This window comes from Muscardinus avellanarius (assembly GCF_963383645.1).
Source record: "Muscardinus avellanarius genome assembly, chromosome: 16".
Classification (NCBI taxonomy): Eukaryota; Metazoa; Chordata; class Mammalia; order Rodentia; family Gliridae; genus Muscardinus; species Muscardinus avellanarius.
Genome location: NC_137802.1, coordinates 70,841,822 through 70,862,510, shown reverse-complemented (window position 1 = coordinate 70,862,510; position 20,689 = coordinate 70,841,822). Strand labels below are relative to the sequence as shown.

General features: G+C 50.2%; 1 protein-coding gene across 1 annotated transcript in view; it reads right to left on the bottom strand.

Annotated features, from left to right (window-relative positions):
* The window catches only part of TNRC6C (trinucleotide repeat containing adaptor 6C), a gene marked incomplete at its 3' end in the record, with an annotated part of 110,025 nt that overhangs the window by 58,872 nt on the left and 30,464 nt on the right, over positions 1–20,689 (bottom strand). The window contains exon 4 of the mRNA XM_080713751.1: positions 1,324–1,650. Coding sequence (XP_080569877.1) covers positions 1,324–1,650 — 327 coding nt within the window. The remainder of the gene's footprint in view (positions 1–1,323; positions 1,651–20,689) is intronic.

The following is a 20,689-nucleotide window of genomic DNA, read 5'->3' as shown; positions in this document are numbered from 1 at the left end:
CACCACGCGACGCTGAGGAAGGGCGGGCGCACATTCCTGGCTCAGTGTTCCAGAGTAAGCATCTGATCAACACACCAAGCCATCTAGATCCGACTGTAGAATCTTTCTTATGTTATCCCGGGGACGCTCATTCAGTGCAGAAAGTATAATTTGAATGTCTGATTCTAAATGCTTGCAGTGAGACAGATGGGACTGTATTCTTGGTCAGTGAACATGTTTTCTCTGCTCTTTGTTTTTTGTCTTGTTTTTTGGTGACAATGATGGATCTACATCCTCTCTACCAGGTTGTTGGCAGACACAAGTCAAGAATACTTGAAGAGACAAGCAAAGTTATCTAAAAATATGAGTTCAAACATACCACAAAGTCATAGTTTTGAAAAACATTTCTATAAATACTTTTAGGTAATGTTGGAACCCATATTAAAGGTAGCACATGAAAGAAAACGAATATGAGCAGGACTCATGGCAGGTTTCTCTTAAATTTCAGTCTCAAAAGCCTCCCTGTGTGCCCTGTTTATATGATCTAATCACAGACCTGGGCTTCACAACCATCGGCAAGTACAGTTTCCATTCTAGAACCAGCGCACCAATAGCATTTAAGTTATTTAAAACAGAAAAACTTTGGAAGACAACAGAGAAACCTAGCAGTTGAACACAAGTAACTTTGTTCTCTTTCAAGAATTCCCTATATTATAATACGAATTTTCTCAAACATCCAAATGCCAAGGCAACTAGCTGGAAAGGGAACTGGTAGGAGACAGCTGCGCTGTGGTAGCTGGAAGGGAAGGACAAGCAGCGGTCCTTCTTGGGAGCTCAGAGGCCACCAGCTGACTGTGGGCAGGGAGCTACGAAACGGGCACAGGAGGAGCCTGGACTCCACAGGGCTCAGGACAGGGCCGGCGGGTGTGCCCCGCTGGCTGGAAACGCCTGCGCTTACTACCTCCTGTAAAGCACGTGTACGCTCAGGAGACAGCCCCGCCTGCCAGGGGCTTTCACTCCAAAGCATCCGACTAAACAGGGCCACGTGGCCAACGTGCTCAAGGGGCTAAAGACAGCTGAGGGTGTGTGAGAAATACCAAACGTAAAGAGGGGGATCACGAGCTTCCAAATCCACCTGACACAAGAGACTGGCAATCTGTCTATCTCTGAACATGGACCAAAACGTGTCTATTTTTATTTCTCAGTAGCAGAGCTCTCAGATAAAAGGGATGTCCTGGGCTGGGGTAGCTCAGTGGGAGAGTGCTTACTCAGCACACACAGGGCCCTGGTTGAATCCCCAGCACGGCCAAACCAAAAGACCAAGAGACTCGGGGTCAGCCATACCTGCTGGGAGCTGGCCGGGGAGCTGCTGTGGCCCGGCTCCGGGGACGGGTGGAGGGCTTGTGCCCGCAGGCCCGGCACCCTGTGCTGGGCTCGCGCTGCCCAGAGCCCCGACAGGCAGTGGCTGGCCTCTCTTTAGCAGCTGCTTCTGCTCCTGCTGGCGGAAGCGCGGAGGCACCTCTCGAGGCAGGTAGCGGGAGGCTGCTGGCTGCGGGCCAATGGCAGGCGCACGTTTGCCATTGCTGCTGCTGGAGACAGTGCTGGTGGAAGTGTTGGTACTGGGACCGGCAGGTTGGAGCTGGCTTGAACAGGTCTTAGTAGGTTCTGGCACTAAAAAAGAACAAAAGGAAAAAACCCCAAAGCTTTACTAACATCAGCTTAAAACCCAAAGCAAGCCAGGAAGTGAAGCAGGGAAGCAAATAAACAAATCCCAAGAAGAAGCAATGCCGCAGTGCTCGGAAAGCAGAGCTGGGATTCGGCTGCTCGAACCCCGTCCTCCCACAAACGAACTTGGGGTTTGAGGCCGTGAGCCCAGGCAGGGCGGCGCCGTCCCGTGTGCCCTGAGTACTGACTCACTTCCATCTCCAGAGGAGGCAGAAAGGCCCAAACCGTCAGAAGAGGGCCCCCGGATCTGCCCGTCTAAGGACGGTTCTTTTTAGCCAGGGCTTGGATTGATGGGGCCCTCGCTGAGAGTCCCGGCACGGTGTTGCGTGGAAGAGAGGACTCTCCCATCAGCATGTAAATACCTGGACCCCCAGCTCCTCATCCCCGTCTCCCCTGAAGCCCGCAGTGCTCGCCGGGACCCCTCAGCAGCCTCTCCTCTGTCCCGTGAGGCCTTGCTGCAGACGCTCTTATACTTACGGTGCACCGGTCATCAACTTACTCCCGTGGCGGCATTCGTCCACGCAGTGGCCACGCACACAGCTCCAGATGGCTACTGAATACCCACATCTGGAGGTGCTACAGGCACCCCAAAAACATGTCCCCGCAACCAGCAGCTTTTTCTCCCCACCCTTCTGAATCTTTCAATCTCTCCCAGAACTTTACTACAAAATTCAAAGGAAGGCATAGGAGGAAAGGAGGAGATAGGAAAGGAGGGAATAAAGAGGACTACCATCAAGCTCCAGAATGGCCTACCTACCCTGGGAATGAAAACCTAGCTTCTCCTTTACACATAACTGACACTGCATGGCCAGATACTTCCACTGGGTGTCCTGCTTCTGAAAAGACGAGAAATGAAGAAAACTGACAGAAGGAAACGATTCGGCAAGGATGCAGGAACAAAGGACTTCCTAGAACAGGGACATAACTGGGAGCCGGGCACAGGAGCGCACACCTATCACGGCTGCACTTGGGAGGCTGAGGCAGGAGCATCGTAGGTTTGAGGCCAGTCTCAGCAACTTAGCAAGACGCTCGGCAACCTAGTGAGACCCTGCTTCCAAATCAAAGATAAAAGCAGGCTGGGAGTGCAGCTCAGAGGTGGAATGGCCCTGTGCTGGCTCCCCAGGGCCCTCCCTCCCCTGTGCCAACCCCAGGAGCCGAGGTGACCTACCTCAAAGAGTAAGCTGAGGGTCAAGACCAGAAGTCAGCCCCGGTCACCAGCCGGTGCTGCCTACACCACTGCTAGCTTTTCAAAGTATCGAAGGGCAAATTCAGAGCTGTCTAACATCAAAGCAACGAGAAGAAAAGGAATCTGTGCTACAGTTATGAAGAAGCAAGTAGGCAAACGTCATCGTCTGGTTACTTTTCAACCTAGACCATCAAATGCCAGGATATCTGCACAAAGAACACGGGGCTCTCCTGTGCTACCTGCCTGGGCGTCCACGCAGCGCGGCGCTCTGAGCCAGTCTCCCTCCTCCTACTTTCAAAGGGTGTGTGTGAGCAACGCCAAGGCTGAGCTTGTGGCGGAGCCAGGCACGGCCCCAGATTCTCCAGTGTCTCGTCCAGCCCTGCAGGAAAGCTCGCTGACCACTGGAGCAGGCAGCAGAAGGTACCACACTGTCAGTCCTGTACACCTTCCAGGAGAAGAGCCCCAACAACACATTCTAAAGCCTTGTGCAGGTGTTGTTCTGTTTTTAAAAGTAATGTGGGTAAAGAAGTAACCGGTCAGTTCCAGTCTCCTCTGCAACGCGAGGGTGGCTCAGCATCACCGCATGGGCAGGGCGCGGGCCTCACTCCGTCCCGGCTGGAGGCCGGGCCTCCCTTCCTGGGTCTTCCGGAGCCCGTGGCCACCGAGGCTCTTTCCCCCAGGGATGAGTGGCCTCGCTCGCCCCCTCCAAGTGCAGCCTCCGCTTCTGCTGCCTGGGGACAGTGCGGCCGGAGGCTGCCTTCCTCAAGTGGAGCACACCTGGAAGTCAAGCAAGCATGTCCTGCGGCTGAGCCAGGACCGTGCTGACCGCTGCTCTAAAGGCTGTGGTTCTGATCTAATGCAGTAACGACTGACTGGGAAAATGACAACGGCAAGGTACACAGCTCAAAGCACGGGGAACTGACTGGAAGCCTGACAGGTTCGGAGACGACCACGTGGTGGCCTTTAACCACACGTGGCTGTGAGTGGAGGCTGTCCAAATTGAGATGTGCTGCGAGCATAAGATACACACTGGATTCTGAAGACTCCTGAGCTTCACACTCAATCCCCCGCGTTTTCTCACAGCAAGGCCACGGGAACTAGTTAGCCTGGACTCTGTTTATGGATCACCTACAAGTAATTTGTTTTATTTAGGAAAAATGAAAACATCAGTCATTTAAGAGACTACGGAGCTCATAAAATCTTTAGTAAGCTGGAAATTTTGGTTACTTTTTGCCTAGTAAGTTTTTCATCTTTTTTAAAAAATGAGGGGAGGACTTCTGGGAAGATGGCGACGGAGAAAAGCGGGGCTTACGAGCCCGCTAACAACCAATCTCTATTACCACAAAATCAGCGCCTTTCATAGCCAGAAAACACCATCAGCAGAGAAACAAAAAAAGTAATGTCAAGGGACAGAGAAAAAGAGGGCTGGAAAAACGAGATACCAGAAACCAGACTGCAGTGCTGCAGCCGGAGCCACGGCGCAAAGCGGCGGGTGCCATTTTCCCTTGCAGCACCAGGCTCCAGAGAGGAAGGGAACTCATAACGGAGCTCAGAACCAGAGAGGAGAAACGCTGGCCTCACGCCCGAGGACGCGGCAGCAGCGCCTTACTGCCAGTGGCAGCGGCGAGCTCACCGGACAGCACCAGACCAACGCACTCAACAGCCTACCAGGCTCCAGAGAGGAACGGCGGGCAGCGAGCCGAGGTGAGCCGCTGCGGATCAGCCGGGCGGGATTCGGCAGATTTTTCGGCATAGGGAGCGTCTAAAGCTCCCAGAGGCTGGGCTCAGCACACCCTGCAGGGACTCAGAGCGGAGCTCAAAAACAGAAAATACGCCAGCCTCACGGCTGAGGGCGGGGCAGTGGCGCCATATTGCCACCGGCGGCAGCAGCAGCGAATTCACCGAGTCCACTACAGCTCCATCGGCGCACTCAACAACACTGAGTCAAATTGTGGCCCCTAGAGGAGAAATCCCAGTACTGTACTCCCAGGGACTTGACCCAGTGGGGGAGTGGCAGTGGCAGAGATATCACACCATAGGAGAACGCCCAACCTGGCACCCCCCCATGGTCTAAAGCAGCCTCGATTGACTCCCAGGGTCTGAGACTCTGCGATACAACCCAGTAAAGGAGTAGTGGGGACCGAGATACCACAGACTCGAGATCCAGAGCACCTTAAGTGAAGTCGTAGTGACCCAGAGAAGAACCCAGAGAAGGCACAAACTTCCAAAATCATGGGAAAGAGGAATAACAATGGAGCAATGAATGCCCACAACCCCACAACATCAGAACCCGAAAAAACAGAAATTCAGAGATTTCTAGAAGATCAAATCAGGAAAATAACTGTAGAAATAATAGAGGTGTTTCGAAAAGAATTCAGAGAGAGCCAAAGAGAGATAAAGGATGCAATTAATGAAGTAAAGGCCTCAATTCAAAGTACAAACAACCGATTAGACCACATGGAGAATAGAATCTCACTCCTAGAAGATGATCATTGAAAAAATGAACGCATAGTTTCTAATTTGGAAAAAAAAATCCGACAGCAGGAATCTGACATCTATTATCTATCTTTTATCTATTTTGAGTTAGTATTTGTATATGTGTTAGGTAAGGGTCCAATTTTATTCTTTTTCATGTAATTATTATTTTCAACAATATTTAGTTAAAAGATTAGTATTTCCTCCACCAAATGTTCGTGGAAACCTTGTCAAAAATAACTTGACAATACATGGAAGAATTTATCTCTAGGCTTTTATTTAACTCCAATGGTTTATATATCTGCCTTTAGAACAGTACTACACTGTTTCAATTATTGTAGCTTTATATGGTTTGAAATCAGAAAATATACATCTTCTAGCTTTGCTCTTTTTTGAGATTGTTTTGAGTATCTAGAGTCCATATTCCATACCAGGATAGATTTTTTTTGAAAAATAAATAAATGTATGATAGTTTCACCTAAAAAAAAAAAAAAAGAAAGAAAAAAATATTCTCTGGTAAGAAAGAAAGCAAAAAGAAATATTGAAATGTTATCTTTAAGTCATCAAAAGCTTGGTATCAGACAAATGAAACTGTTATGTGAGATTATCATTGTTAATATTGGATAAATTGCTATAAAACTAGATGTCAACCACTAAGCCAAGCATGGGAAGGAGAGATGGGGAGGGAATGGGGAGGGATCGGGTAGGGGCTAACTGGGCGATGTGTGCATGTATGTCTACAAAAGTATTTTCTTTATACCATTATGATGTATGAATACATTGCACCAATAAAAAATAAATAAATAAATAAATAAATAAAAATGAGGGCAACATCTGCTGGTAAGACAGGAGTCTTAAGAGTATTCTAAGACATTTTGTGCTTTCAGCTAACATTTTCATGTGACAGTCTCAGAATAGGCACAAATGGTCTGTAAGGCCCTACTACTGCCAACCCAAGACCCGGGAGCAGCCTGAACAGGGAGCGACCTGTGGGGGCTCCTTGGCCTTCCCTGGGGAGCCTTTTCACTGACAGTCCTGAACGGCATCGGCAGCAGGGCACAGGAGCAGGGACTGGTCCCACTGCTCACTCTACCCTTCACTGACTCCACGATGCCTGGTCACAGCCGCTCCTCTCCCTGCCTGGCCCCCCGCGTGGCTGGCACCACCACTGCCACCTGCAGCTCTCTGGGCTCACACTTCCTCCCAGCCTCACTGCTGCAAAGAATCCTCTTATTAGAGCTGGGTGTGGGCGTGGTGGGCACGCTTGTCATCCCTGCGCTTGGGAGGCTGAGACAGGAGGACTGCAGGTTCAGAGCCAGCCTCAGCTACTTAGTGCGGCTTCTCAGCAACTTAGTGAGACTGTTTCTAAATAAAAGAGGTTTGGGGGTGTAGGACTACACACACACACAAAAAAAAGAATCCCTCTTATTAGCCTAACATGGACCTTCAAAATTCCTACTCGCCTTGTCTAAAACTTTTCTACACTCTTCAAGATCCTGATACTCCAACCCCCTCTCTCAATCTATGCCCCTGACTTCTGGTTTACTGGGGTAAAAGGTCCTCGTTCACCCACTCATTCATTCACTCAATAAGCGCGGAGGCTTGCCCAGCTGCCAGGGATCGGCAGCCACACCTGAGAAGCCCACGAGTATGGCCAGCTGGAGAGTGGGGTGGTGCGCTCCGTCCTGGAGACAGGTGCTGGCGTTTCTGGGCGGCACCACGGCTCTGCCTCTTTGTGGCTGAAGGGCTGGGCCCATGCGTCTCCTGGTCCCCGCAGCAGCAGAGGCACTGTGCTGGAGGGGCAGCAGCGCAGCAGAGCCTCCCATCCTTCTGAGGACTCTTGGGGAGGCCAGCCCTTCTCCACCCTTTCAACGATTTTATGAGCACTTAACTTCCCATTTTAAGTCCATTTCTGCTTGAAACAGCTAGAATGATTTCTATAATCTTCAGCCAAAATATGGTTAGGAGTATAGTTTTTCGGGTGTTTCTGCAAGCAGATCACGTAACTCTCACATACCGTCACAGCATCAGCATGCTGTCTAGGCAGACATGCGCTGCTTCCTGACGGTGGAATGTCAACCGGAGCAGGCAGGAAAGAGTGGGAAGGCATGTTCACGAAGTCACTATAGGTAAGCGCTAACTTAGAGGGACATTCTTGTTTTCTTTAGTTGTGGTATAGGGATTGAAGCTAGGGCATTCTATCTCCAAGTTCTACTGCCAGCCCTATTTAATTTTTTTTTTTTTTAATTTTTTGTAGCACTGGGGATAGAACCCAGGGGCATTCTACCTTAGAGCTATACCACCAGCCCTCTTTTTAATTATTTGGAAAGAGGGCCTCACTAGGTAGCTGAGGCTGGCTGCAAACCTGCAGTCATCCTGTCTCAGCTCCCAAGCACTGGGCTTACAAGCGTGCCCCGCCATGCCCGGCCAGCCCTATTTTTAAAGTACTTTAATTTGTACACTGGAGCCTCACGTCATGATGCGGTTCAGTGACTGTGCACACATTTTGAGAAAGGGTCTCCCAGGTTCCTGAGCCTCACGACGTGCTTAGGGCCATGCTCCACTCTGTGCTTCTCCTGCCTCAGCTCCCAAGCACGGGGCTTACAAGCACGTGTTGCCACACCCGTCCCACCTGCAGCCTGGCCGCACCTTTTGACGGCTGTGGTCATCTGGTCTCACGCACCCTCCCACGCCACCAGTAAGTCATCATGAAATCAACGCCAAGCTAGGCCCGACGGGTGGCGCTACGCTGTGTGTACATGTCGTTTTCACCCGCAGCTCCTGATTCCCAAAGCCCTTGCTCTCCTTAGCAACTATAAAAAGATCTCCATCTTTTCCCAAGCATCTGGCCTTTTGGCTGGTTCCAAAAGGGGCTCAGGAACAGCTTTAGCGTGACGAAGGTGAAAGACATCTTGTTAAACATGGGGTCTTCTCAGCCACAGAAACGAGATTTCTCCTTTCCCCACCTGTCTGTCTTGGAGCTGGCCATAAGCAAATCCGATGCCTATCTTTTCTTGAGTAGATCATAAGACCCCCATTTCTGAAGGGATTCTGGCCTGTGCCCAGGAGGAAGGACGACTGCCAGAGGGCCCAAGGAGAACCCGCAGGGCGGGCCTCACTGGGACCCTGCCCGTCTGCTAGCGCCAGGTCAGCCTGGGCGTGCAGTCTCTGCTCTCCACGGTGGTCTAGATTTCCATGGTGCCTGTGCAAAGAAGTCTCCACAAAACTCCAGGACGAGGCTCGGGAGCCTCCAGAGAGCCAAGCGGTGGAGGCTCTGGGGAAGTGAACAGGACTGTGTCCACCTGCCACGGAACAAAGCTCCTGTGCTCGGATCGGTCCAGACTGCGCCCGTTTGTTTACTGCGTACTTTAACAAGCTCATTATAATAAACCAGCAGACACGTTTCCCTGGGTTGTGTGTGCCACTCTGACAAGTTCATGGAGAGGGAGTTGTGGGAACCCTAATTTATGGTCAGTGGGTTGCAAGTTTTGGAGGCCCCAACTTGTGACTGGGTCTGAAGCAGGGCAGTCTTGGGGGTTGAGCCCTTACCCTGGGTGTTCTGACACAGTATCAGAACTGAACTGGACTAGATGACGCCTGGCTGGTGGGGACAGCCCCGCACCTTGTGGGACACAGAAGCCATCTGTGCGTGAGTATGTGGCGCGGGGAGCTGGGTCTACTTTTTTCTACATAGATGGCATTTAAGAACTTAAGAAACACAAGATTTTGAGTGATAAGATGTGGATACTTCTCTCTCACACTACACAGTGACAAGAAAACTATTAAAAATCATGTATTCATTCTAGTCATTTCAGAACACATATTCAAAGATTCGGAGCTTTAAACTTTTTCTTAAAATTAAATTTACTTTTAATTTTAAACTTTTTCTTAAAATTAAATTTACTCAAATGTAAGGCCAGGCATGGTGGCGCATGCTTGTAATCCCAGTATTCGGGAGGCAGAGACCGGAGAATCTTGGTCTACAGCTAGCCTCAGCTACTTAGTGAGGCTCCCTGCAACTCACTGAGACCCTGTTTCAAAAATAAAGAATAGCCCGTGGTCTGGGCCCCCTGGCCCCGACACTGGGCGGGTAGGCAGGCGCTGGTGGGGCGCCCCTAGGCGACCCCCCTCTCCACCTGGAAGGACCCCGTGGTCCGGGCCCCCTGGCCCTGACCCTGGGCGGGTGGGCAGGCACTGGCGGGGCACCCCTAGGCGAACCCCTCTCCACCCGGAAGGACTCTGTATAAAAGGAAAAGAAAAAGAAAAAAGGAAAATATCGGAGAGGGGTCAAGGAGGTAGCGGATGCCAGGATACTGGAGATGCAGACAAAACTTATCCAAATGAACTGAAATTATTGGAAAAACTCCCCGCTAAGGAGGACTGCTTCTTCTCTACATTGTTAAGAATCTTGGACATCATCTTTAAGGAGAGAGACTTTAGCGGAGACCAAGGAGAAAGGCGGTGCTGAAAGCGGTCTCCGCGTTGGTGGTGGAGACTTGTATTCAGGAGAAGCAGAAATTGGAGACTACCAACCTTGTTTTGTTTTGTTTTGTTTTTTTGAGAAATTACACCAAAGGTTGAATGCTACTGTCGCACATGCTTAGGAAGATTGGACAACATTCAGAGTGAAAAGAGAGCTTGGGAAAGATTTGAAATGGTGGAGGCAGTGGCAATGGCAGTGGCCAGTACTCAGGGGAGGCAGAGATCTGATGCATTACACCTGAAACCTTTGAAGTAATGACCCCAGAGGCAGAATGCTACCACCACCATGCACCCTTGAGAACATTGGACAAATAGTTGGGCGAAGAGAGTGCTCGGATTAGAGCCTGCCGAGGGGTGAGGCCGGCGACGGACACAGCAAAGCTGGGATCGGAGCCTGCCGTGAGGCAAGGCCAGTGCTGGGGCCTCCGAGGCCGGGATCGAAGCCTGCCGAAGGGTTAGGCCAGTGCCGGGACCAACGGCCGGCATCGGAGCCTTCTGTGAGGCAAGGCCGCTATTGAGGCCTCTGAGGCCGGGATCGGAGCCTGCCGAGAGATTAGGCCGGTGCTGGGGCCAGCGAGGCCGGGATCGGAGCCTGCTGCGAGGCAAGGCCGGTGCTGGGGCCTCCGAGGCCGGGATCAGAGCCTGCTGAGGGGTTAGGCCGGTGCTGGGGCCACTGGCCGGCATCGGAGCCTTCCGTGAGGCAAGGCCGCTATTGAGGCCTCTGAGGCTGGGATCGGAGCCTGCCGAGGGGTTAGGCCGGTGCTGGGGCCAGCGAGGTCTGGATCAGTCCACCGGGTAGCCAGGCCACTACTGGGGCCGTCAAGAGTGGGATCGGTATTTGCAATGCGGCATGCACAGAGAAATATCACAGAAAATTAAAACCAGATGCTTCCCCTAATCAGCAATAACTAGGAGGAAAGGGGCACCAGGAAGTGGTCGAGCTATAGAAAGGGCCCTATAGTGAAGTAATTAAGGTGACCAATCAGAGGGTATGGAATAGGGGAGGATGGAGCCTCTTTAAAACGCAGGAGGTACATAAACATATGCATCAAAGTTAATCCCCAAAGAAGCATGGGATTGAGGGAGGGGGAGGGAATGGGATGGGGGCTGGATGAGGGCTAATTGGATGATGTGTGATTGTATATCCTCTCAAGTCTTGTACTCCAATGTGATGTATGATTACAATGCACCAATAAAAATAAATTTAAAAAAAAAAGAATAAAAAATTAGGGCTGGGATGTCACTCAGAGGTAGAATGCCCCTGGGGTTCCATCCCCAGTACTGCAATAAATAAATAAATAAATGAATTTACTCGAATATATAAAATTAATATTTGCAATTGTGACTATGTGAGAAATTCTCTTATGCCAAAATAATCAAAGCTTGCAGGGAATGCTCCCATCATTACCAATTCTCCTGCAAGCGACATCACAGCGAACACTGGGTAGAAGCTGCCTTACAGCAAGGAGATGCAGGCAGGAGGCAGCTCTCCTAAGGAGGCCCATCTGCTGTGCTCGTCGGCAACCCCGGGGGATCCTAAGCGGTGGCCTTCTGTTTGCTCTGTTGATGGCTTCTGGCTCATCTATCACCATGGCAACATGGGAGCCCAACTCAAAATGAACACAAACTCATTAACTACAAACGACATTAAGTGTCTACTGCTAATGAGAAATGCTGTTTAAAGGTATTTTCTTTTCTAATGCATTGCAGTGACCACTAAAAGGTATTAAAATTAAACGTAACTCTCAATATATGACTAGACAACAGCAATGCTAAAGGAAAGTAAAATTACTTTATGACTATTGTTAGTCTTAACAGTAAAAAGAATCATGTCATTAGAAGGTCACTTTGATTTGGTTGTTGGATTCTTCTGCTCTAAGAAAATAGATGCTAAGGCAAGTACTTCTAAATTCTTCTAAATTACAACGGCCTGATCTGCAAGAGCACAGCAGAGAACGTTGATCGTGGCGTTGAAGCTGAGTAACCCCGGCAACACCAACACACTGGCTTTCCCACCATCTTTTCGATGTGTAACCTCAACGGAAGCCCCTCCCAAGTGGGCGGCAGCGCGGCCAAGGCTGAGGGCGAGGACGGCCCCTCCTGTGCCGGCCTCTTCCAGGGCCAGCGCACACTGACCTGAGGGAGCTTTCAGGGCATGTTTAGATTCCCTAAATCAAGGGACACGCAGGAGGTTTACACGGGAACATGTCTCCAGTGTGTTCTGCTAGGACACGAATACTGCCTTCCGTAGGACTGATTCCTTTCATAATTTAGTCTAATTAGGAAACAGTGGTAATCCTGGGACACCACCGAAGTGCGCAGTCTACCAGTAGAGGGAGCCCACGTCACACCGCAGTGGCCAGGGAGGGCGTGGAGAGGCAGGAGGAAAACTGGTTCAGAAAAGCCTTCTTGTTCCCTCAGAAAAAAGATTCGCACTCCACCGCCAGGCCCACCACTGGGCAGGCCCATTTCCACACTGGCCTGCGCACACTCACCTGCAGCGCCAGCCTTTGCTGGGTTCCCGAACACGTCCCACTGGCCAGCCCCAGGCACCGAAAGCCCTTCCTGACCTCTCCCTCCACAGCAATGCCGCTTCCTCCTGGGCCCCCCTCGCGCTCAGATCTCTGCTCTCATGTTGGCAGAGCCCTCTCCTGCATGGGCACCAGGGAGGTTAGCCACGGCACAGGAAGCTGTGTGGCTGACAGCTACAGCTTCCGTGTGTGTGCGCGCGGCTGCGGGGATCCGATCCAAAGGCATTGTACCTCTATGCACCCTCAGCCGGTTTTGTTTTGTTTTGTTTTGCAGCAGGGTCTTGCTAGGTTGATGAGAGCTCGCTAAGTCGCTAAGGCTGGTCTCAAACCTGTGATCCTCTTGTCTCGGCCTCCCAAGGACTGGGATGGCAGGCATGGGCCATCGTGCCTGGCAATATTTGTATCTACTGCCAACAGACGCAAGAGCGGGAAGCAAGTATTTAAATCATTTCTCCAACGGCAACCAGCACCTTATCTAGCCAACAGTGCGCATCTAGTAAATACCTCCTGCATCAAATCATTCTCAGCTCAGTTAGTTTCTTGTTCTGTTCTGTTAATCAAACTCTTTCCTGCCCCGCCTCCAGCCCTTCTGATGGTTTAAGTCAGCTCTAATTCTGCTGGATTCCGTTCCTGGCCTTTCTAAAATGTAACTACCTGGCCAGCTACCTACTGCTTTGCTAGTACAGTGTGACTTACAACCAACCTCTCCACGTGAAAGGCTGCTGAAAGGACGCCATTCCCGATATTAAGGTTAGTTACAGCAACTGCACGCGGGGAAGAGCGACCCCAGACACCAGAGCGACCCGAGTCCAGTGAGCAGCGCAGATCAATTTGGGCTAAGAAAAGGAAAACCTCAATGAAGACACGCAAGCCATTTGAAGAGACGCTCCACCGAGGAAGACACACAGAAGCGAGGAAGCACGCCGTACACAGTTCAGGCTGGGCCCGGTGCCTGCGATCCCAGGAGGACTGCAGGGTTAGAACAGCCTCAGTTCAAGGAGTGAGACTCAGCGACCGGTGGAATCCTGCTTCAAAATAAAATTGTGCTGGAGGTGTAGCTCGCAGGTAAAATTCCCCTGGGTTCAACCCCAGTGACACCCCCATATATACATACGTACACACACACACACACACACACACACACACACACACACACACACACACAGTTTCTTTTCTGCCAATTAGACAAAGAAAAGAAGCCAACCTGGGCTAACAAATTATTTCTCAAAAAGCAGCTTCCTTTATTGTTATGAACTGTAACTTTCTCTAAACTTGGAAACCGCATTTATGTTTAAAGTTGTAGTGGAAAGTTATTCTTTTTTTTTTTTTTTTTGGTGGTACCGGGGTTCCTGGAAGCCCTTCTACCTCCGGGCTACACTCCCAGACCTATTTTTACATTTTTATTTGGAAACAGGGTCTCCTAAGCCAGCGCGCGCGGCTGGCTTCGAACCTGGGCGATCCTCCTGTCTCCGCCTCCCAAGCGCGGGGATTACAAGCGTGCGCCACCATGCCCGGCTGGAGTTATTCTTAATGGAGAGTGTATGTTCTCAGAGACCCAGCAGACGTGAGCCCAGGGAGAGGCAGAGGGACCCGCACACAGCCGTGCAGTGCTGGGCCTGCCGGCGTGGGCTTTACTGCCTTTCTCTTACAACTTGATCAAGAACCCACACATCCACATACCTCAGAGTCTGTGTTTTGGAGTTACACACACACACACACACACACACACACACACACACACACACACACACTTTTGTATTATAGACTGAACCCAGGGAAAATCTACCAACCCACCCTCCCTCCCTCTCTGTCTCTGTCTTTTTGAAACTGGGTCTTGCTAAGTTGCTGAAGGTCTCACTAAATTACCGAGGCTGGTCTCAAACCTGTGATCCTCCTACCTCAGCCTCCCAAATATTGAGATTACAGGTGTGCACTACCACGCCAGCTAGGCAATATATTTTTATCCTTTTAATTTGCCTGTGTGTGTGTGTGTGTGTGTGTGTGTGTGTGTGTGTGTATTTACTGACTTACTTTTTTTTGTGGTACTGAGGATGAAACTCAAGGGATTCTACCTCCAAGCTACACCCCCTGCCCTAGTTTTTATTCTTTATTTTGAAACAGGGTCTCACTGAGTTGCAGAGGGCCTCACTAAGTAGCTGAGGCTGTCCACGAACCTCGATCTTCCTGTCTCAGCCTCCCAGATGCTGAGATTACAAGCGTGTGCTACCACGCCTGGCTTGCCTGTGTATTTAAAAAACACGTCATCACTCTTTTGTTCCCATTAAGAAAAGATGAATACATTTATTATATCTTCCCTCCCTTAGGATTTAACAGTAAACTTAATTCCTTTACATACAGAACAACATAACTAAAGAAAGTCAAATCTAATATTAAAAAAACAGAAAGATGCTATTCCTGCTGGGTGTGGCGGCACAAGCTTGTAACCCCAGTATTTGGGAGGCTGAGACAGGAGGCTGGCAGGTTGGAGGCCAGCCTCAGCAATTTGGTGAGAGTGTCAGCACCTTGGCACAGCCCGGCCCAGTCCCACACACCCAGGCGGCGGGGGAGGGAGGAGCGGTGGGGCTCAAAGGCGGACTCGCTGGGTCTCATCCCAGTGCGAAACAGAGCGAGCCCTCCCTACAGAGCCCTCATGTAAAGTCTCCAAGGAGTTCTCTCAGTCCTACTGGAAAAATCCCAAGTGCCTAGAACCCTTGCTCTGATGCCCAGCGCCGCTGCCGACGGCCGGAGGGGCAGCCGGCCGCCGGGCCCGCACCAATCGCCCCCCTCTCTGCGTCTCGTTTCCTTAGCCAGCGCGGGACCGGACGGTCTCCAAGGATCCTCCAGGCTCTAGGGTCTTACTGATTTGTAGACAGGCAAACGCAGCGCTGTGAAGGGCGGAGCAGGCCGCCCGGCTGCCCCTTCGGGAGGACGCGCACACGCAGGACCCCCCTTGGCCGTGCGGCCGAGTGCGAACGCAGGCGGAGTCTGCTCACGGCTTCACCTCGCAGGAACAGGAAAACACAGGCCGGGCCGAGAAGCCTGCGACTGGGGAGACCGGGGACGTGCAGAGCCGCGCCCCGCTCTGCGCCTCACCAGCCAGCCGGGACGGGGTCCCCCGCCTCTCGTTGGTCTTCGCCGCGCCAGTACAAAGCCCTGTGTACGATGAAGGGCCGCCCAGCACTCTGCACACAGCCCGGCTCTAAACCTCCGTGCCTCCACGTACGGCTATTGATACGTTTCAAACCGTTTCCACTAACAAAAGCACAGAAACTCTTCTGAAAATTGGTAATTACAAGCGAAATACATGGCAAAGTTGAATACTTGACTGCGAGATTAGAATACTAATTAAATGTATGAATTTAAGAGTGGAGAACGGAGGCCGGCATGGTGGTGCAACTGTAATCCCAGTTCGTGGGAGGCTGAGACATGAGGATTGTAGGTTCATGGCCAGCCTCAGCTACCTGGTGAGACCCTGTTTCAAAATATAAAATAAAATAGGACTGCGGTGTAGCTCAGAGGTAGAATGTCCCTGGGTTCAATCCCCAGTACTACCAAAAAAAAAAAAAAAAAAAAAAAATCCACTAAAAAGTAGAAAAAAAGTAGAAAATTTTAAGTCAATTATTATACAAGATTTGAGCCATAATTACTAGGTCATCAAGAGTTTCCTTTCGGCCATATTCACACACTGATAATCCAAGCTATTCAGGAGGCTGAGGTAGGAAGGCCACGAGTCTAAAGGCCCGCCTGGACAACTTAGTGAAAGCCTGTCTCAGGATAAAAAATCAAAAGGGCTGCGCTGTAGCTCAGTGGCGGAGTGGCCTTGGCTTTGACACCCAAGTCCTCAAGGAGGAGAAAAGGCCGCGGTAACACATACAAAGCTATTTGTATGTATGTCCAAATTATGGACAGTGCTCAAGATAAAGAGAAAAGGTTATTTACTGCAGCCTGTTGACACGTTTAATACCTGGAGACCAACAGGATCGTATCTGATTTTATTCCGTGTGTGTGTGTGTGTGTGTGCGTGTGCGAGTGTGTGTTGCTGGTAACTGAACCCAGAGACATTCTACCTCCAAGCTATACCCCAAGCCCTATTTTATTTTTTATTTGGAAACAGGGTCTCACTAACTTGCTGAGAGCCTTTCTAAGTTGCGGAGGCTGTCCTTAAACTTGCGATTCTCCTGTCTCAGCCTCCAGAGTACTGGGATTACAGGCATGTACCACCATGCTGGCTCAGCAGAATTTTCAAAGGACTAATTTTGCTCATGAGCAGGATCACGGGAAAGTCTTTCAGTGGCTTAGTGTAGGTCACTCTTGAGGGCCTGGGAGAGTGTAAGTGGGAAAAAAAAGCACTCAAGTCCAAATAAATGCATTTATGAACTCATAATGAGATGCATTAAAAGATGTTAGCAAAAAAAAAAATTGTTTTTGCTTTTGGAACTGGAGATTGAACCCAGGGCCATTCTACCTCCGAGCTATACCTCTAGCCCTTTTTCTTTTTTAATTTGGAAGCAGGGTCTAAGTTGCTGAAGGCCTAATGAAGTGGGCGAGGCCGGCCTGCTCCAGCCTCGCAAGCACTACGTCACAGGCATCCTCCACCACGCCCAGCTGGCAAGACATCTCAAAAGAGACGGATTCCAAGTGAGCCTTCTTTTCCCTTTAGATAACGCTCAAATTATTTTCAATTAACATCTATTACTTCTGCTTTTTATCACGGAGAAAATGAGGAGAAGCGATGGTATGAGCGACCAGCCTGGAGGCCCCAGGCGGTCCGGCTTGCTCAGACTCTGGGGTAGAGGATGCGGGACGGGAGCCCCTGCAGGAGCGGGACGCAGGTGTGCGCTGCCGCGGGAGGGAAGACCCCTGGCCGGGGCTCCGGCCCCCATAAAGGTGGTGAGGAGCATGAACACCAGGGTCATGGATTTTAACACAACTGACTCGCTTCCACAGGTCAGGCCTTGAAAAGACAGTCAGGGAAATTTCTGCTTTAGCTGTGATTTTGCAAGGCAGACTTTCTAAAAACCTGGTTTTCAAATTCATGAGGAGGGGATGAGCATACCAGGCATTAGCTAATGGTGTTCAGGAAAGACACATTTTAGTTAGACTCAGTTCTGGATCAGTCTTGTAAGTGAAGCTTTTCTGCTCAAGTTCAATACTTCTAGCCAGACACCAAAAATATCTAAGCATAGTTAATACTATAATGAAGACTAATCCATCAGCACTAGTAAGCACTCTGTGGGAGAAGACAGAGGCTGCAATCCCTATGTGTGTATATGTAATATATTCTAAAGAGTTCTCAAGGGTGTTTGAAATACATCAAAGTTGGAAGAGGCTAAGTTTCAGGTACTGAGAAAATTAAGTCAAATGTAAAACTAACAGAAGCATTGCTTTCTTAATACTACTATGTGAATGAGGTATAATACTGCAGGACATGGAAGTCCCGGACCGACTGGGTCCAGTTTGAACTATCTTAAAACCCAAATGGCGTAGATCCAGTATATTATACAGTCTAATTTATAACTCTATCCTCTCAGGAGCTTTCAACTCTTAGGATCACTCAATTGCTATAGTCTGTCCTAGGTTCAAACCTGGGCTCTGGGCCTCCTGGTGCTGTCCAGGAACCAGCAGGGGCCGCCTGCTCCAGGGGACACTGGGTGGACCTTCATGCCTGGCCAGGCAGGTTCACTGGGCCACCGTGGCAGGGCTGCTCTGGAGCACAGGACATGCGGGGTGAGTGCTGTGGCGGGCCTTCTGGCAGGAAGGCTCTGGGAACCCCGGCCCCGCCATTCACTTGCGAAGTGGCTGTGGGAACCGCGAACACCCACAGCTCTACTTTGTGTACAGTGAGAAAAAATACATAAGGGCCTGGCACAGACTCTGGCATTAAAGAAAGAGCAGGCAAAAAGGGAGCAGGCAGATGGAGCCCTGCCTCGAGCACTTCCAGGCCAGAGCACAGGAAATAAACCAAATGCTGCTGCGTTAGAAACGCGCGTCTACACTATGTTTGAGCATGAACCCTCTAATATACCCCACGGACTCAGTCAGGGCAAGTCAACAGTACCCAATGCTAGGGTCCAATCAGAAAGTTAGAACCAGCCAAGCATGGGGTGTGCGCCTCTACTCCCAGTACTCGGGAGCTGAGACAGGAGGATCACAGGTATGCGACCAGCCTCTAAAACTTAGTGATACCCTGTTTCAAAATTAATACAGGGCTGGGGATGTAGCTCAGAAGTAGAATGTCCCTGGGTTATACCCCTAGTCTGTCTGTCTGTCTGTCTGTCTGTCTCTGTCTGTCTGTCTGTCTGTCTGTCTCTCTCTCTCTCTCTCTCTCTCTCTCTCTCTCTCTCACTCACACACACACACACACACACACACACACACACACACACACTCGCAGAGGCTAATTTTTATTTGACCCAGTAATAATGAAGATTTAACTTAATACTGCTAATATTCATTAGTCAATTACCTAGCAGTAAGATTAAGATTCTTTATAATTCAAAAACATTATTTTATTTAGAAGGACATGAGCAATCATTATTATGACTGATTCTAAAGCTAGTTGGCATTTACTGATAAACTGTATCCAAAGGAGTATTTTAAATAAAATAGAAAGAGAAGATAAAAAACCCAGTAGAACCTGGAGTCAGCAATGAAAATACTCATCAGCCCAGTAAGAGAAAATACTAACTCTGTGTAAAGTGTCGGGACCACCATAACCCACGCTCACCACACAATAAGCAGTCTGGTCCTACCTCAAGAGAAAATCACAAAGACAACGAAACAGGATAGAGCTAGGATTAAAGGAGATGGTGAAAACGGCTCAAAATGGAAAGAAAGGAGGAAAGAGAGAGAGAAAGAAAGAAAGAAAGGAGGAAAGAAAGGAACGATCCAGAAAACTACTTCCGTATTTTAAGTGACAATGATAAGAAACAAGCATTTGTTTTTCTAGATCTTAAGTTCAACCATGAACTAATCCTACTGGACCATTCTGAAAAAGTGTGCGGTAAACTGACAGTGCTCCTGAGAGCAGAAGTGAGGAGACGACCTCACTCTGCTGCTCTTGGCATTCATCTCACCGGAAGCTCTCCTCTTCCTGTGACTCTAGTTTAACAAGCCGAGGCCTACTGCACCGGTGAAGCCGAGGGCTCCCAGTCCCGTCTCCACCACTGTCCAACCAAGAACAAACCACTTCACTCACCAGGAGCACCGCCTGAGCGAATCCCTGCCTTCTTCAATGACGACGCTCAGTGAGGTAACATTCATGAGACTTACTCCGAAAACTACAAAATGCCAAGCAGAAGCAGAACGCTGGGAGTCCTCTGCGATCACTACCGCAGACTGAGCGCGCTCACAGACCTTAGTGCACGCGTCTGCATGCACAAGCGCGTGCGTGTGCTGGTGCAATGGAAACCAGAGCCTGCTCACAGCAGCTGTGGCAGTCCTTGTGGAGCACAGCGCTGTGCGAGGCATCGGCCATTTTCCTGGAGGGCTCCACTTGTTTTGACAACAGCTCAGGCAGCAGCAATTCATGACCTTTCTCACTTTTGGGGGGAGGGTACTGGGGATTGAACCCAAAGCCATTCTACCTCCAAGCTGTGCCCCCAGCCCAATTTTTTTTTTTTTTTTTTTTTTTTGGTGGTACTGGGGGTGGAACCCAGAGGCTTTCTACGTCCGGGCTATACTCCCAGACCCATTTTATATTTTATTTGGAAACAGGGTCTCACTAAACTTCTGAGAGCCTAAGTAGCTGAGGCTGGCTTCGAACCTGCACGATCCTCCTTCTCAGCTTTCCAAGCGCGGGGATGACAAGCGTGCGCCACCACGCCCGGCTCCAATTTTATTTCTTTATTTGGAAACAGGGTCTCACTAGGTTTCTGAGAGTCCTGCTACATTGCTGAGGCTGGCTTTGAACCTGCAATTCTTGATTCTCCTGTCTCGGCCTCTCGAGTACTGGGATTACAAGCATGTGCCACCATGCTCGGTCCTTTCTCAGCTTAAACATTTGATTCCTGAGGCTGAAAGTCACGTGTCCCACGTGAAAAACCTGGTGCCCACTGTAAGCCCTGAGCGCTTGCTCTCAGCCACGGGAGTGCCTGCGCAGGTCAGCTATGAAGCGAGGAGGCTGGCCGTGTGGCCCGAGTCCGCAGCCTAGGGACACAGGCGCTCAGGTGTGGGCACTGCCCACTACACCCAGCACGGCGACAGGAAGCGAGCTAGAGACTGGAGGGCACCAAAGAAACCTCTTCTGCACCGTGAGAGGAAACACTCAAAGGTTACACCTGCAACAGCAGCCGGCAATGGAGACCTGAAA